Source organism: Gadus chalcogrammus, chromosome 17 (genome assembly GCF_026213295.1).
Source record: "Gadus chalcogrammus isolate NIFS_2021 chromosome 17, NIFS_Gcha_1.0, whole genome shotgun sequence".
NCBI lineage: Eukaryota > Metazoa > Chordata > Actinopteri > Gadiformes > Gadidae > Gadus > Gadus chalcogrammus.
Window position 1 is genome coordinate 3,314,489 of NC_079428.1, and position 17,606 is coordinate 3,332,094.

The 17,606-nt window shown below is 48.8% G+C and overlaps 2 protein-coding genes across 2 annotated transcripts in view; one reads left to right on the forward strand and one right to left on the reverse strand.

Moving 5' to 3' along the window:
• LOC130369794 (zeta-sarcoglycan-like) overlaps window positions 1-12,855 on the reverse strand; it is a 32,367-nt gene extending 19,512 nt beyond the window's left edge. The window contains exons 1-2 of the mRNA XM_056575352.1: window positions 12,339-12,855; window positions 2,933-3,124 (exon numbers count right to left, since the gene is read on the reverse strand). Coding sequence (XP_056431327.1) covers window positions 2,933-3,124; window positions 12,339-12,377 — 231 coding nt within the window. The 5' untranslated portion in view covers window positions 12,378-12,855. The remainder of the gene's footprint in view (window positions 1-2,932; window positions 3,125-12,338) is intronic.
• Window positions 12,856-13,344: 489 nt separating this feature from the next.
• LOC130369797 (dynactin subunit 6-like) lies at window positions 13,345-16,054 on the forward strand. The gene is made up of 7 exons (XM_056575354.1): window positions 13,345-13,446; window positions 13,777-13,841; window positions 13,922-14,027; window positions 14,142-14,230; window positions 14,366-14,413; window positions 14,879-15,021; window positions 15,129-16,054. Exons 1-7 carry the CDS (start codon window positions 13,412-13,414, stop codon window positions 15,225-15,227), a joined length of 585 nt encoding a protein of 194 aa, XP_056431329.1. The 5' UTR covers window positions 13,345-13,411; the 3' UTR covers window positions 15,228-16,054.
• Window positions 16,055-17,606: the final 1,552 nt, after the last annotated feature.

Consider the following 17,606-nt stretch of genomic DNA (forward strand, 5'->3'; position numbering starts at 1 on the left):
GACGGCGGGAGCGGCGGAGAAGGGAAACCGAAATCACATATTAGCGCCGATCGCTACGCGGGCGGCCGGTGGGGGGGGGGGGGGGGGGGGGGGGGGGGGTTGGATGATGTCGTGCGGCGTACAATTCGTCGATGGGTCCCCTTCGCAGAGCCCGATGAGATTGGCCTGGAGCGAGGACTCACCGGCCGCCCGGGGGTAATGGTCGAGCGATACCCATTAGTGGGATCGCCAGACATGAAATCAAAGAACAAACAGAACACCCGCGCCTCTGTTATCACCCGCCCGGTGGGAGGGGGGCGACACAGCTGTTATTAGACCGCCGGGGTCCCCCAGAGACGGGGAGGCGGGGACGCGGGCTCCACGGGGGCCCCCACCACGCTGTCTGGTGACGCACGTAACACACCGACGAGGAGGGAGGGAGGGAAGAAGGGAGGAAAGGAGGGAGGAAGGGAGGGAAGAAGGGAGATAGGGAGGGAGGGATGGATGAAGGGAGGGAGGGAAGAAGGGAGGGAGGGAGGGAGGGAGGGAAGAAGGGAGGGAGGGAGGGAGGGAGGGAGGGAAGAAGGGAGATAGGGAGGGAGGGATGGAGGGAGATAGGGAGGGAGGGAAGGAATAAAGTAGGGAGGGAGGGAGGGAGGGAGGGAGGGAGGGAGGGAATAAAGTAGGGAGGAAGGGAGGGAGGGAAGAAGGGAGGGATAGAGGGAGGGATGGAGGGATAGAGGGAGGGATGGAGGGAGGGAGGGAGGGAGGGAGGGAGGGAGGGATAGAAGGAGGGAGGGAGGGAGGGAGGGAGGGAGGGAGGGAGGGAGGGATAGAAGGAGGGAGGGAGGGAGGGAGGGAGGGAGGGAGGGAGGGAGGGCGAGGAGGGAGGGAGGGAGGGTGAGGAGGGAGGTGTTAGTGGTGGGTGACCACTAGAGATGGTCAGGTAATGCATCTGTCCCACTCGAGTGGTTTAGAGAGGTGGGGGGGGGGGGGGTGTTGGTTTGAGCTGTCATCGAGAGTTTGTTGACAAAGCGGTAGCCTACGGCTGAGGCGCTGGATAGGTCACAGGGCTGCGGGGTCTTGGCTCGTGAGATCCCCCCCCCCAGCGGAGTCAGCTGGGGGGGGGGATCTAATCCCGCACCGCATCCAAACAGAGGGAACTAGATCTCCTTATTGAAAAGAAAAACGGGTGGACCGTAAAATACAATTTATTCCTCAGCGTATTAAGGCCACGTTCGGGATTCCATTTCATTACATTTACGTAAATCTATATTTGACCTATATAAACGGCGCCCGAAATTAACCTTTTGATGAGGCGCCCCTTTTTAAACCTTAGCGATTCAATTTGAGGCATTTTTTCATTTTACAAACATTCAGCTGCAGGAGCCAAGCCCTGCAGCAGTTTATCTGTAAAGCAGCTTTCCCATGGGTCAATAACTCCCGACGTTAGATAAGAAAAAATACCAAAGCCTAACTGTCATCGTTTTTGGTGTGAAAACCCAGCGTGCTGAAAACAGAAAGCATGTTTCAGCTTGTTGGTTGGAGTGCATTGTGATCCACAACTATATATGTGGTTTGTGTGTATGTGAGTGGATGACGGCGGGTCTGATTGGACTAGTGAGGCTGCACACCTGTTGCACATTGATGGCTCAACGTGCCATCATCGACGCACAGCCAATCATCCACACACACAACATTAGGCGAGTTTTAGATTGTCTGCATTTGCGCGCATGCATTCATCACGAGACTTGAGAACATCCGCCAGAACTAGTCAGAAACTCGTCAAGCTCCCACAACGCCAAGTCGGACACAGATGCACTTCTCGTAGTTTGAACAAGCAGTGGCTGTGTCTCAATTCAGGGGACGCATCCTTCGAAGGACGCCGTCTATAAAGGTTTGGCCTTCGTAGACCGCGAAGGCCGGACCGAATGCCGAACGAGCGTTTTTAAATGAGACGGTCTGGCCTACGGAGCATTTCAAGTTTGCGCAACAAGCCGCTAACACCCTTTACCTTGCGGGATGACGCGCCACTCCTGTCACCTAGCAACCCTGACAGATGCGGTTCAAACCGGACGACGGAGGAGAAATATGAAGCCGTTCTATATAGCCCACTAAGAGATGTCCACTTTCACTTAGATGTCCACTTCTTACTTTATTCTTACTTTTATTTTTTTTGTATTTTATTCATAATTTTGTATTTTTTATATTCTTATCTTCTATGGTTTCTATTTGTACGAAACAATTTCCCCCCGGGGATCAATAAACTTTTATGATTCTGATTCTGATTCGGTTATATAATAATTATATAAAAGATAACGTTAATTAGTTTAACGTTATATGGCTCGTGTTAATGAAATTGAACTTTGACAATAAAGTTACAAATTTAAAATAGTCCCAACTTTATTTTTATATAAAAAAATGTTTTTACATAGTTTTGTCATTGAATATGTAATTTGCAGCCTTGACGCGTCGCAGTGACGCAATCGGCCTTCGAATGCACCCTTCGAAGGATGCGTCCCCTGAATTGAGACACAGCCGTTTGGTTCGGCAAGATTTCCCTGCCCAATCCGGCAACCCTGGCTGCAGTGCGCTGCAGCCAGGGTTGCCGGATTGGGCAGGGAAATCTTGCCGAACCAACAAAACAAACCCGCCCTCAGTGCAGCCGGGGTTACCAGATTGCGCAGGGAAATCTGGCCCAACCAACAAAACAAACCCAAACCCAGTGCAGCCAGGGTTGCCATATTGGCAGGGAAATCTGGCCCAACCAGCAAATAAAACCCACCCCAAGTGGAGCCAGGGTTGCCAGATTGGCAGGGAAATCTGTCCCGATGTGGCAAACACTGCCCACCCCTTTTAAACCCCAACATTGTTCTCCACATCGTCCACACTGAAGACCTCCCAGTAGCCACGGGCCAGTGATCCCAGTAGACCCAGTACCCGGTGCACGTACCGTGGACAGGTTCATGACCTTGATGATCCAAACGGTCAGGGCCAGGTTCACGATCATGGTGACGAGGAAGAGCAGCAGGAGGAAGTAGAGGCAGCGCTTCCTCCAGCCGTACAGGCCCACCGTGTAGATGACGTCATTGGGGACAGGGGCTCTCTGGAGGTGCAGGCTCTGGGGCCCGGGGATGTACTGCTCCTGAAGGGGGGGGGGGGGGGGGGTGGAGAACGATGGTAAATGTTGAATGGACTGCATTCTGTAACCAGTGGTAAGGCTGGGCAAATAAACGAGCTTCGAACTAGATTTCGATTTTAGCATCAAACGATCACAAAACGAAAATAATCGTCTTTGTTTTTTTTATGTTTTATAGAAAGTGCAGCTGGATACATTTCTCTACATAATTTTAGATTTGAACATTTTCTTTTGTACCATTTTGTGTGTTTTTTTAAGGCGAGATTTCAAAGTGTTTTTGGTAGAGACATGCTGAATAAATACATCATGTTTTCAAACTCAAAAATAATCGTTTGAATAATCGTGATTGCGATATTGACCAAAATAATTGTGATTATGATTTATTTCAATAACGAAGCAGCCCTAACCAGTGGCCACTCAAAGCGCGATACAGTACCACATTCCCCCATTTACGCAGACATTCACACACCGACGGAGGTGTCAGACATGCGAGGCGACAGGCAGCTTGTCAGGGGGCAGTTAGGTTGAGGCGTCTTGCTCGGCGACACCTCGAGGAGGAGGAGGAGCCGGGGATCGAACTAGCAACCTTCCGGTTAGCAGCCAACCAGCATCTACATCCTCAGTCTGACGTCAGAGGTGGCAAGCTTCCTCCCAATCGCCTCGGACGCGTCACCGCAAGTATTCCATTATTGGAAAATAACGGGAAAGACCGGAGTGGTTTATTCTGCCTACACTTGTTACCAACAACGATATTATTTAGGTTTTATTTGAATAGGGACGGATACAAAAACATAAATAAGGGTGAAACAGTCATCGGATTTATGCATCATAGTGTTTTTAGCCAAAGCTAGTTCACAACACTTGTCCCTAGTAGGGCTTTTGGTTTAAAATAATAATACAAATTAACATTATTAAAAGTAGGAAAATGAAAATGGAAGTGCGATAAATGGAAGAGAAAATAAGACGTGCAGAGAGAGCACAGTGTAAAAACGAAATATGAGAGCAAGATTGTTGCTGAATTAGCCACAATTTTGTGTTTCTTTTGAATGTGAGAAATGTAGTGATACGTTTCAAGTGGTCTGGCAGTGAGTTTCATAACTTTGTCCCTTTTATTGAGAAAGCAGTCTGAGCAAAAGATGTTCTGCGGAAGGGGATGCTGCAATCACCTTTCGACGTTGCTCGGCTGGTTGATCTTGTACCACTTTGTAGTGTTGATATGAGTCGGCCAGATATGAGCTACCTAACATTGAAAGGGTTGTTGGTTTTATATCGACTTATCAGCTCACATTTTTAGCCTCACATCATTGGGTCTCTCAAAGAACACAGAACGTTATCAGGAACGCACACACTACATACATGGAGTGGTAGGATAAAATGTGCATACTAGATATAAAGTCACAGTCCGATAAAGTTAAGCTATTTTGCAGATGGAGCAGACAGTCTGCAGTGTGATGCTCTGAGATTTAAACAAGGACTCCTCACTGCAAAGTAAAGACATCTATTACAGTAACCGGCAGTAACCAGCCAGTATGTATGCAGCCAGAGAGATAACTGTTTACAGTGTGAACTGGTTAATGGGGCACAATTAATGCGAACGTATCAAATATTGACGTGAAGGGGGAAGTTGAACATCTGTGTTCGTCCTAGTACGACAGCTCTGTGTGGAAAGAGTACGATGGCATTAGTGGGAGCAGAACTGTAAAAACCGCAACCGCAACCACAATTAACATTTACGATTTATTATTTACAACTTGCAACCGAAAGTTGTTCCACTGGAATGGAGGGCAGAGCGACAGATGACAATAGCAGTAAACAAGTATACGACTCAATAAAACATTCATAAAACAGCCTTCAACCACATAATGGGTGTGTGCGTGTGATTTATTTCTCGAAAGAAAAGGGAACGAACCACTAAAAGTTGTGCTCTATCATTGAAATTATTCGCTTGGCTGAAACGTCTTTTCGGTAATTATCATCCTGGGGTTGATAGGTAGGTATGGATGCTTTTGTGCAAATTCATATAGACATCACACACACACACACACACACACACACACACACACACACACACACACACACACACACACACACACACACACACACACACACACACACACACACACACACACACACACACACACACACACACACACACACACACACAAATACAAACGCACACCCGCACACTCTCAGAATCTGGGCGAATGGCAGAGTGATCCATCATGTACCGGTCTCCGAGGACAAGGTTATCTGAGTACAGAGATTTTCTTAACGCGGTTACCACGGGGGCCGCACTTCAAAGCAACGGAGTCCTGCCTTCACACGCTGAGGAAATTAGAAGACACCTCGAGACTCGTGGCGGGTCTGTCGCTCATCAGTCACTTTCGAAAGTGAGTTGGCATTAAACCGTCTATTTATAGTACGGCTAATTACCAATCATATGCGCTGTGGCAAAAAAAAAGCCATTAGCTAACAACCTGTAACTGAATAATCAATTGAATTAACTCCGGTGCGAGAGAGAATCCCACGGCTGAGCATACTAAATGACAACAAACGTACCTATCAATTACCTAAAGGTCATGTTTGATGCGATAACTTTTCTTTGATAACGAACCAAAGCTTCCCCTGCCCACCACGGGCTGCACGTACGCGCATCATTAGTAAGTAACACAGCAACCTTTACACAAATTATTAATTTTTTACCTCTCCCTGTAAGCCCCAGCTTACCCGTTCCTCCCTCCCGCCTGAGAATCCCAGCCAGCACAAACATTGTCCATTCCGAACCGTGATGCTAGGACTGCTGACACCTGGACACGAGACCCAGAGCCCTGAATCTGTCAAGGCCCGGCGATGGGGCGAGGTGGCGGAAGATTACATGCTTCCATGCCCATTTTTAACCCAGCGGGGGTGGGGGTGGGGGGGTGGGGGGGGGGTGGGGTCCATAGTGCGCCCGCTGGGCCGTAGCCCACGTGTTGTTGTTTTTTTGAGCGCTTTGAAAAAGCTCGAAAAGCAACACTGCAGACGGTCTACACTACACATTCAAAATAGTGCAACTGAATCAGACAACATTATAAACACATGGGGGGGGGGGTATGTGGAGTGGGGGGGGGGGGGGGATCAAACGCTGATGTGATGCTGCAGCAGCAGCAAAACATGGTTGAGGCCGGCCGCTTGACGAAAGAAAATGAGACGTTCATCGTGTCTGATCACGTTAATCCGCGCCATCGGCGGAAGCTCCCTCCCTTGGCGGGGGTGGTGGTGGTGGTGGGGGGGGGTGGGGGTTTGGGATGGGGGGGTCCCACGAGGCTGCTGGTAGAAACACATTGGATAAAAAAATGACGTGTGCGTTAATGACTGTGCACACATACCCATCCTCCCCCCCTCCCTGGTCCCTCCCTCCTCTCCCTGGGTTGCGTCGCCCCCGCTGTTAAGGGAGCCCGACTGTACAATAGCCCCCCATCTCTCAGTGGGGGGCGTCAGAGCAGCTGGGGACGATGGACTGATATACAACATATCAATCATCGGTAGGCGAGTGTGTGTACCTAAAATGTGTTTTAGGGACCCGGTATTTCTTCTTTGAGGTATGAGACCCGATTGTGATTATCAAATATAAAAGTTCCGGAAATGTGTCCGTAAATATACCCATATATCAATCATCGGTGAGCCATTGTATGCGTCCCGAAAAGCGTGGGTCCTTCGAGACGTTAGACCCAATGATCTATGATGCTAAAATACAAAAGTTAGGCTACGAAAAAAATACCACTCCAACGATCAACCATCGGTGAGTGAGCGCTCGCATCCCCAAAGTCCCCCTTCTTTGAGGTGTGAGACCCAATGATGTGATGCTTAAATGTAAAAAAGCTCGCTCCCTGATCCGAGATCATCCCCAGATGACAACAGGCCAGTCCGAGGGGCGTCTATGTGAGCGCATGCGTATCGGTCGGCTGTTCTCCAGCCAGGCGGGACCGCGGGGTGGCGGGCCGTAGCGAGCACGGCCTCTGCTCACACCATCCAGCCATCGATGCAGATTATGCTGCACGGCTGATAAGCGAGGCGTATCCCACGGTTCGGCCTGAAAAAGAGGAGCCTAAAAAGGCATTGGGAACCCCCCCCCCCCCCACCGAGTCGACCCACCCAACATAACCCCGACTCCATCTCATTCCACTTCAAAGGTTTATTCAAACCCCGGTCTGTCGATAGCTCCCACTGTTTGCCGGGTATTGAGCTTCGTGACAACCCTGAGCTCTCTGAGCCGAACGGTTTCTCCATCCAGTGGAGAAGGTGACAGGACTGCCCTCTGGCATCACAGTGTGACTTAAGAAATCGATGGATGGAAAGACGAAGCATCCCCTGGCTTTGAACGAAAGTACAACAGTAACGGGCCGTGCGTGCATGATCCGCAAACCAATCTAAGTGCACGTCATTAATCATCTATACAATTTTAAAGTATGCATTTAACTAAAGCACGCTTTTAATGCATGTACATATGCAATTCTTAATGAAAGCAGTTCTTACTTTTTAATATCGCCCCGAGCTCACAACTCTTTTGTCCACACTTTAGTAGGATATCCTGATGCAATGCCTTGTACTGGCTGAACGAGCTCTAGTTCTCGAATCCCCAAATCAACCAAGCGTGCGTTAAGTTATAAGGCGGGAACTGCAGACCCATCCCACAGACACTCAGCAGGATGCTAAACGAACGTAGCAGCGTTCACATTTCGGTCCGAGTAATATTAGCAGACAACGAGCCTAAATAATGCATCCCAAAGAAGAGGCTTCCGCCAGGAAAAGGCTTACTACGTCTCCTCCTCCGTGGTGGAGCCGGCTCTCCTCGAGGAGCAGCGACTCCTGCACTCTGACGGGAAGGGGTCAGACCCGTCACTCACGGACAGACGTCTCTCCGTGGGATGTTTTGACTCCAGAGCCTTCGCTGGCCCAGAAATGTCAGCTTCCAGATTCCAATCTCGCCGCTCATATGTTTAGACGTGGGGGGGGGGGGCATAGGATAGGATAAGTGGGGGCACGGCGATGGAGTCCCGGGTGCGGGAGAGACCCCGAGGGACCTCTTTCTATTGGCTGAACCCCCTTCCTTCCTGGTTGCTTTGATGGTGTCACAACCTGTTGCGCCAGCATTCCCACGGTTGTCACATTTCCCACGAGGGGGGCCTCGCGGAACTGCCTCTACGCGCTCCCAAACGCCGATGATAGACGCGGGCCATCTTATCTCGAGGGGCCCAGACAGTCGAAATTACCACAGTAAGGCACATCCTCTCCACACAACAGGGGATGTGATAAGACCATCTACGGGCGAATCAATACTATTTCACGCTAAAATAGAAACATATGGCGCACAACCAAAGTCTTTTTAGCTCGACTGCAGTGCCAAGGCGGCAGGGGCAAGGCATCTACAGTCTATTTCTAATCCACTGTTGCTAGGGGGGGAAACTTCACTTATAATTTCTATGGCAACCCAGAGTTCCCGGCAACCGGTTGATCACGCCGAACGTGATCTCTTTGCAGAGTTTTTAATGCATACATTACCCGGGGGGCCCAGCCCCTAAAGCCTAACACTGCACTGCACTGCACAGAGTCCAAAGAGGAGTGTGTGCGGTGTGGGGGGGCGGAGATTCCATCGCAGGTGTCGTTCCACGTTGGGCCGGTCGCGGGTGATGCGCCGCGGCGGACAGGGCGTGGTCGACAGGGCGTGCTCTTTGCACTATGCCCAACAGGCGAAGGAGGGGGGGTGAAGGGGGGCGGAGCTGGGTAGACACTTTGCGCACCGCAAAGCGAACCAGACAGTCCCAAAGTACAGAGTGCAACGGCAGAGTTGGGGTTGCAGGATGCTTAGCTTGGAACATCAATGAGCCCAACCATCAAAACGCAATTCTTTCAAAAAGCAGCGGTGCGTTTCAGGGAAAACAAAACATGTAGCCTTGACGTTGTTGTGGCTTTTGCTTTTCCTGATAAAAAGGACAAAGCATCACCCCGTAGCCTTTGAAAGGGAACCCAATTCAATAGCTTCCTACAGCTGACTGTATCTGACAACTCCTGCCTTGTAGCCCATTCTATTCCGAGCGTATTCCCATTGCTAACTAACTTTTATCTCCGAGCAGCCATAACACAAAGCAGCTCCACGGAGATAGGCAGTGGGAGGAAAAAGGTCCAAGAAATGTTACTACCAGTGTGCCCACAGCGCTTCCATAACACATTCACTGGGTTTGCATGAACAGGCTAGTTTGTCCCATCGTCTTGATTAATAAATGGGTTCTGAGATCAGTCCGTTTCTCCCCAGAACAGAAATGCTTCGGGGAATGGCGGGGAAAAGGTCTTCAGAGCCTTGTGAACGTACTCCACTGACGGAGCCAGGGCTTGCAATTACCTAGCAGTCCTTTTCTTTTTGCTCCGCCAGCGAGCCTCATCTTCACCAATTACCGAAGAGGAGGAGGAGGAGGGGGGGGGGGGGGGGGGGGGTGTATGTGGAGTGGGGGGGGGGGGGGGGGGGGATCAAACGCTGATGTGATGCTGCAGCGGCAGCAAAACATGGTCGAGGCCGGCCGCTTAATGAAAGAAAATGAGACGTTCATTGCGTCTGATCACGATAATCAGCGCCATCGGCGGACGCTCCCTCACTTCGCGGTGGTGGTGGTGGTGGTGGTGGTGGTGGTGGTGGGGGGGGGGGTGGGGGGGGGGTCCCACGAGGCTGCCGGTAAAAAAACATTGGATAAAAAAAACGACTTGTGCGTTAATGACTGTGCATATCTACCCATCCTCCAGTCCTCTCTGGTCCCCCCCCTCCTCTCCCTGTGTTGCGTCCCCCCTGCTGTTAAGGGAGCCCGACTGTACAATAGCCCCCCAGCTCTCAGTGGGGGGCGTCAGAGCAGCGAGGGGGGGGGGGGGGGGGGGGGGGGGCAGCGGCGATGGACTGATTCAGGCCAGCGGTATGACACATTTACCAGATCAGGTGTTTCCATTGTAATGGAGCGTCTGCTTTCATTGTTGTTTGGTGGTTGGTGGGGGGGGTGGGGGGGGACAGTAGAGTGAGAGGAGCAAAACAACCAAGAGAATCAAACAGCGGGTGGGGGGGGGGGGGGGGACGTCGACGCATGCCAGTCACTGTGGCCTGTCGGGCGGGGCCCTTTCATGCCGCGGTTGTTTTTCCTTTAGAGCCGGCGGCGGCGGTGGCGGCGGCGGTGGCGGCGGCGGCGGCGGCGGTGGCGGTTTAGCGCCCGGCCTCTCAGAACGCCGCCGGCGACCATCACGGTCGGCCCTCGCTGAAAAGGCAGAATCCAATTTGGGCGGCTCCGTCTGCTTGCGTGCGGGGGGGGGGGGACACAATGGGAGCGGGGGGGGCCCGTCGATGGTTTGAACTTTGCTCGTGTGCGGCTGCCCTTTCGGCGTCTCCGCGGATGGCGGAGCACTTAGTGCGAGGCGACACAGGAGGGGATGGACGCCAGAGCGCGGCAGCGGAGAGATGAAAGATCTCTCCGCTGAAAGGGTCTCGCTCGCTCTCCCTCTCCCTCTCCCTCTCTCTGTTCGTACACTGAAGGCTCGCTCTCTCTCTCTCTCTCTCTCTCTCTCTCTCTCTCTCTCTCTCTCTCTCTCTCTCTCTCTCTCTCTCTCTCTCTCTCTCTCTCTCTCTCTCTCTCTCTCTCTCTCTCTCTCTCTCTCTCTCTCTCTATCAGAACACGGGCCCCCGCAGCGATAGCTCTCCACATCGCTGCGAATATTTTGCTTTCCAGATTGACTTTTTCCTGGAAAGCCTCAAAAGATGGACGCCGGCCGGCGACAACAAAGAGAGTACGCCATGAAGAAGAAAGAGGAAACACAATACCTCCAATTAATCAAGTACAATGGAAGAAAATGAAAAAAGACTACTTCCAGAGACTGCATTGTACCCAGCACTTCATGTTCTGTCCATTTCTGTCCTGGATTATAAATTAAAAAAATAATAATATTCACATTCAATGTACTTATATTTAGCATTCACTGACACCCACACTGCAAGTGGATATTGGATATTGAGCCCATGCCAGTGCAGAATATGGTGACTGAAATTAGATTCAGTTAACTTGTGCTGCAGAGTGACCTTGTAACAAACATGTAATGGTTGCTTATTTGACACAAGGGAGATATTTGGAGTAAACAATGGCCCAAAACAACTGATAAAAACCGAGGCGGCACAGTGGAAATTAGCCCAATATATTTGGGCTATTCATGCCATATTTTAATAAATGACCGGCTTGCTGAATTTCCCATGAGGTGGGTGTTTAGAAAAAAAAGGCAATTTTAGATGTAAATAGACACTGTTCTGCGTGGTACAGGCATCATTTGATAATCCCTAGTGAGTCCTGAGAGCCAGTAGGGTCTTTTAAGAGCGGAGACTAGGGATGCAATTTACATTCACCAGTGTGTGTCTCTCTCTCTCACACACACACACACACACACGCACACAGTCTAGTCAAGACTCACCAACGCTTCTGAGGGTGATCAACATGATACTTAATAAAGGTTTATCCTTATAATGGCCTACACTCATTTTTTTCAATTGCAGACGGAAATTAATTCTGGTCTGCTAAGATGTTGACTCGACCCAGTTCATAACGTCCAACCAACCCTTCAAAACATGGATGGATGGATGGACTGGAAGGGTAAGAGGGGGTTTGCTGTATAAGCAACCGACACCTTAATAAAGACCAATACCAATAAGACCTATCAAAGTATTATAATAATAATAATATCACAATTGAAAGATGTGTACCAAGAGCTGATCTACCTTACACGAAGGAACTCGTGTGAATAAGATGATCTCTAATGAATAAAATGAATGAATGAGTGAATCTTCTGGGTGGATGCGTGTTTTGATCCTGCTATACTTTTTTGTAGGGTGAAAATGATGGGTCAACGTTACACCTGTTGCGTTCAAGGAGCACCGTAGAAGTATCCTAATTGGAGGGGTAAGTCCTTTAACAAAAATAAACACAATGCTAGACATGTTTTTTTATCCTTTTCCTTCATATTTTCTAAGCAGACTTTGCAATTGAAATACACCAACAGTAAAAACGGTTTCGGAAATTACCCCAATAACATTAATCACAAACGTGTCTGGTCTCAGAACTTTGCTAAAAAAAAAAAAGAAGCTATTTTTTTCGCCATTAATCAATCAAAATTATACTTTCATTTAAATGAAAGCGACTTAAACCGTCACAAACTGTAGTCCTACCTTCAGGGTCTCGATGTCCAGCGTGGTGGTCTCCTCCATGTTACTGGTCTCCCCTCCGCCTCCACTGGACTAAAAGTTGCCCCTCGCTGAGCGTCGATAATAAACCCCACCAGGGGCATTGCTCCGTTGCCATTTTGGAAAACAATCCCCAATTGCACGTCCAATCAAAGCGCGTAAAAAATAAACATTAGCTTTTCAAACCAGTGCGTCGTTGAGGTAGTTCGCCCCGCGCGCCTCGTGGTGAGTGGAGAGCGCGCGGCCACTGCCAGGTGCGTTCGCCGCGCGCACGGTGTCATCAGGGGATTGGATGCCGAGGCCGCGCGTGACACCCCCACACTGTTCCAACAACTCGTCGATAATCGACGGGTCGATACGATTCCACACTTTTGGTAATCCGAGGTGGTGGTTTACTGTTCACGTTGGTCACATCGCGATAAGAGGTGATTTTCAGCACGAAATACGCGAACAACTCCCTACACTCACTCCAACATAGTGCGTGGGAAGCGTCGGCATCGCTACTGTCCCCCAATTATCCCCCAAAGTAACACGTCTTGCCTTTACAGAAGAAGTCTCCCTCCAGACAGCGGTTGATTGCACAGTTTTAGTTCCCCTTGTAAACTAATGCAGCGCCACAGAATAAAAAATATATATTTTGATTTGCTTTATTTTGGGTCGCTGCAACGGAAATATGTCTATGGGTATTGCCATTATGTGATAGGCTGTTGCACCCTACTGGAATTATGATACAACTACAACTTAATCATGTTATAGTAGTCTTGTTATGAGTGCCTGCAAGAAAACATGAATCACTTTAGTATGTTATGTTCCACGATTCCCCTCTTCCCACTAGCAGTATCAGTCGTGTAAGTAATATTATAAATACATTTATTAGTAAAGTAATCATGATAGCTCGTGTGTTAAAAGCTGGTATGTAGTTGCATTTTTCAAAGTGTCCAGTAGGGGGCACTAACTCCTCGCTGTTTTACTTCCAGACGAAAGCAATCGACTGGTACCCTCTGACGGTACCAGTCTTAACAATCGATAGGGAATATTATGTGAATCTTATTATAAGGATGACAGACCTCAACAAGCAAATACCCCCAAAAAGGTAACCTAACGATTACTAAGCCCGTACCTTTTAAGATTTACGATCTCGCATATCCCTGACTATCATGTTCGCAGATTAATGCTCAAATGATTTCCTTTGAGAAGTATTATGTAGCATTAAATCACTGTGGGGAGCGCAAATAAACGCGCTCCTTATTGTCCTACCGTTATATAGGCCTTATGTTACATATTTAACGATTCGCTGTGTAATGAGTCACTGTGAGTATAAGATTCTATTTCAATCTGTGACGTAGCTGCCATTGCCATTTTCTGGCACAATGTTTTGTAGCCTCTGACTATCATTCAAAATGTTGTTTATTTCTCCTTCCAGTGCTAAAATCGCAACAGGGGCTGTCGTCTGCGTCGAAAGTGAAATTCGAGGAGATGTGTCGATCGGTGAGCACCTGCTTTTGATCAATTATATAATTTGCTCTGCTCCAAATGTGCGGATGATAACCATCTCAATGCATGTACAGGCGCTAGGACGGTGGTACACCCCAAAGCGAGGATCATAGCAGAGGCAGGACCAATCATCATTGGGGAAGGCAATTTAATTGAGGAACAGGCCCTTATCATTAACAGGTAAGCTATCTACTACCTATCCAGGGCATGCTAAAGGACATAACCAAAGACTGAACCCATGTTCTGCAGTCTACATTGTTGGTAAGAGTCATGTTTGTATTTTATTTCATTTAGTTATCCTGAAAATATCATGCCAGACACAGACGAGGTGGAGCCCGTGACAATGACAATAGGAACCAACAATGTCTTTGAGGTTGGCTGCGGTATCCTTTTTGGTCAGAAAACATGTTTACGTCCAACCCTGAGATGGGTTTCCCCACCATCTCACCTCAACATACTGTACTGTAGAGTGATGCTTCCAGTAGACTACGTTTGAATCTTTAACTCCTCCTCCCAAGTGTCTCGAGCACTGAACATAGGGGACAACAACGTCATCGAGTCGAAAGGTGAGTCCACCTTACAGCACTTACTTCTCATAAAAACATACTCGGTCACTGGGTAGTGTGCGTACCGCGTAGGCTCAGTCCTGAACGCGGCGTCCCGGGTTTGAATCCTGCACGTGGTCATTTTGTGCCTGTCCTCCCCTCTGTCTCTCATACCTTCCTCTCTATCACTCTCTAAATTAAAGCATAACAATGCAGAAATAAGCCTTTAAACATACTTTCTGTGAGGTTTGTCATGCATGTCATGAAGGAGCAGGTTAGGGTGTCAAACATCCTGAACATGGGGGACACTTACAGGTAGACTGCGGACATCGGTGTTTGATTCCTTTGGGCCAGCAGTCCAAACAACCCCCACCCGTCAGACTTGAGACTATTGACCGATCCTCCATGAAGCCATTTCACCGTGTGTGTGCCCGTTCGTAAATATTTAAAATTCAGTTATCCCGATCTATTCGTTCCCGTTCCCAGCTGACCTTGGGAGGAACGTCAGCCTGACGAGCGGCAGCATCATCGGGGCCGGTTGCCATGTCAACACCAGTGAGGTCATCGCTGAGAACACAGTGGTGTACGGCGCCAGCGGCAAACGACGCGTGCAGAGCGAGAAGCCGCAGGTTCGACCCTGGCGTCCGCCCCCCCTCATCGGTTCTGTTGTCGTTATTTCAGTTAATATGATATAATAATACTCTTGATTTTTCTTTGTTTTACTTTGATTTTGAAGCCTCAGACCCTTCAACTGGACTTCCTCATGAAGATCCTGCCCAACTACCACCACCTGAAGAAGGCCGTCAAGGGCGGGACCACACCGGTCAGAAACTAACCCAAGGACTGACCTCAGACGGGCTGTAGTGATGCATCAGGCTTTATCTTTACACAAACTGATCCCTGATCCATGCTCACTCTGTCCTTGTAGCATTCCGGGTGTGCCGCTGTTTGGGTACATAACCTCGCACTAGGTAATGTTTCACTGCTGCCATAACTCCTCCAAAATTCGATTTTCTTACTTTTCTCTCGACAGGCCAAATTGATTTTTAGGAGGTGGATGGGATTTATTCCTCAGACATTTAGTAGTTTAGCCGTAGTGTAATGGGCTGTGTTCGAACAATATTGATGGCTGCAGTAGAAATGCTGAGCTCAGCCGTTGTTTTAAGACGATGGTGCCTGCTGATTTGCTTTAACGCTAGCTTATGTTTGAAGGCAATATTAAGAGTTATGCCACATTTGCCAACAATGTAATAATTTAATTTTTGTACGTGTTCACTTTTTTGATTCGGTAGTTGACCGACATCTCACTGTCAAATAGAGGATGATCATGATAAACATGTTGTTACACCTCACCTTACAGCCACCTGGAGGCGCTATCGAGCAACTATTTCCATCACGGTTTTGATACATCGTTTGTTTTGAGTCAGGGGATAACAGATTTCAATAAAACACAGACAGCATAATCTTTCCCCATCTATTATTGTCATTAGTAACTCAATATGATTAACATCCGTTTAGATACAGCAATCAAATATTCACTGATTCCAACAGAACTAAACGACTATTTTATATTCTAAGCACTTCTTTGTCATTTCATGTGTATTAAAACCAACCAATAAAAGCCACAGCAGCGCCGATCGGGTTATGAAAGGCTGTCGTCATCCCGATCCGCAGTGTTCACTTGAGGATAAATCTAATCATCCGGAAGAAATGTGACGCCTTGGAACAGGGCGTGGCCCGCGCGCGCTCGTATAACAGTCTGATGCTTCCAAGAAGGCTGGGTTTGGTTGCCAGTCTGGTGCTCTCCAAATTGGGTTTGGCAAATTGGTGCTACCGGCGCACTGGGAGTACTGGTAAAGAGCAGGGATTACAGCTAATGGCCATGGGTGTGGTTGTGCAGATTGTGAAAGTGGTAGAGTACAATTAGACAGTTGCTTTGCCTAACCCCCACCCGAACACCCAACCATCATGTGGGATGTCCCATCTGCAGGGCACAGACCCCTCACCCCCAACGCCTGCGTTAGCAACACACAGAGTCCTCCACTCATAATGGACGGCATTGTCTAACAGAAGATCATGTGGTAGCTATAGCTCTGCCTTTTACTCTATCCATTCAAAAACGCCTTCAAAAGTGTGACCTCCATCCAAGCAGTGTGATTAGTAAAAACACAAAAGATAGCACCACGCTGCTCTCGGTTTGGTGGGTGTGTGAGCAGGGTGTGTAGGTGGGGGGGGGGTTCTCCCTAGTGGTCAGTGTGTGTGTGTGTGTGGCAGGGAGTGCCACAGTGCGCTCGCTCCCCGCAGGAGGTCCACAGCTGGTGCCGTGCTGCCCTGCCAATACTCATTTGAATGTGTCATGGCGGTATAGGCCCCTGCGCCGGGCCAGCATCGACCAGGGGCCTAATTATTTCCGTGCCAACGTGCAGCAGGGGCCCCCCATGTTCTCTGTCCGGGCTCCTCTCAGTTTTTTTTCCTTTTCACCTTCCGTCGATTTTATTTTGGGGTGTGAGTTTTCTTCTTTTTTTTTCTCCGCTTCCGAAGCGTCAACGCAAGTGACTCCGGAATGACACGGGGGATAGACATCAGGCGCGGCTGCAGAGTGACAGTCACCTCACAGGGAGTAGGGGAGGGAGGGAGGGAAGAAAAAGGGAGGGAGGGAGAGGAGGAGGGAGGGTGCGGTGTCTGTGGCTTTCTAATCTACACGGGCTTTGTCTTTGTAGTTTTTTTTCACACAATAATGTCAGCAACTTGTATTTTGGAAATTCACACAGGAAGTTCAAACGGTCTATATCGGGAAGGCGTTATGAATAGCCGTCCACCGCGCCGCCGCTGTGATTGTTTATTAAATTAAATCGGGCAGCTGCTGCGGTTACATTAAAACAGGACGGTTGTCGCACTGGATTGTCTCGGCCGGGATGCGTAAGGCACAGAGAATGGTGGACTTTATTAGATTTATTCAATAGCTAATATGTGACACATTAATTTCAACTGAGGACACATGGAAGTGGACAAGTGTTCGTTTTGTATGATGATTAATTATGTTCATATCTATACAAATGAAATGAAAGATTTAGCAAAGTTTCAGCCACAATATTTGTCACCAACAATTGGAATTGTCGGCGTTTCAAGTGCGTTACTTGGTACGCAAGCAACCATAGCCTAAAAGTAAAGCCATTAACCCATGTTGAAAAGCAGTAGGGCTTATCCTCTTCAG

What these genes read in the sequence shown, in the direction of transcription:
- LOC130369797 (XM_056575354.1), top strand. Translation starts at nt 13,412, where the DNA reads ATGACAGACCTCAACAAGCAAATACCCCCAAAAAG. An exon ending in TCGAGGAGATGTGTCGATCG is followed by an intron (nt 13,842 to 13,921) that starts GTGAGCACCTGC and finishes ATGCATGTACAG; the next exon opens with GCGCTAGGACGGTGGTACAC. An exon ending in CAACGTCATCGAGTCGAAAG is followed by an intron (nt 14,414 to 14,878) that starts GTGAGTCCACCT and finishes TCCCGTTCCCAG; the next exon opens with CTGACCTTGGGAGGAACGTC.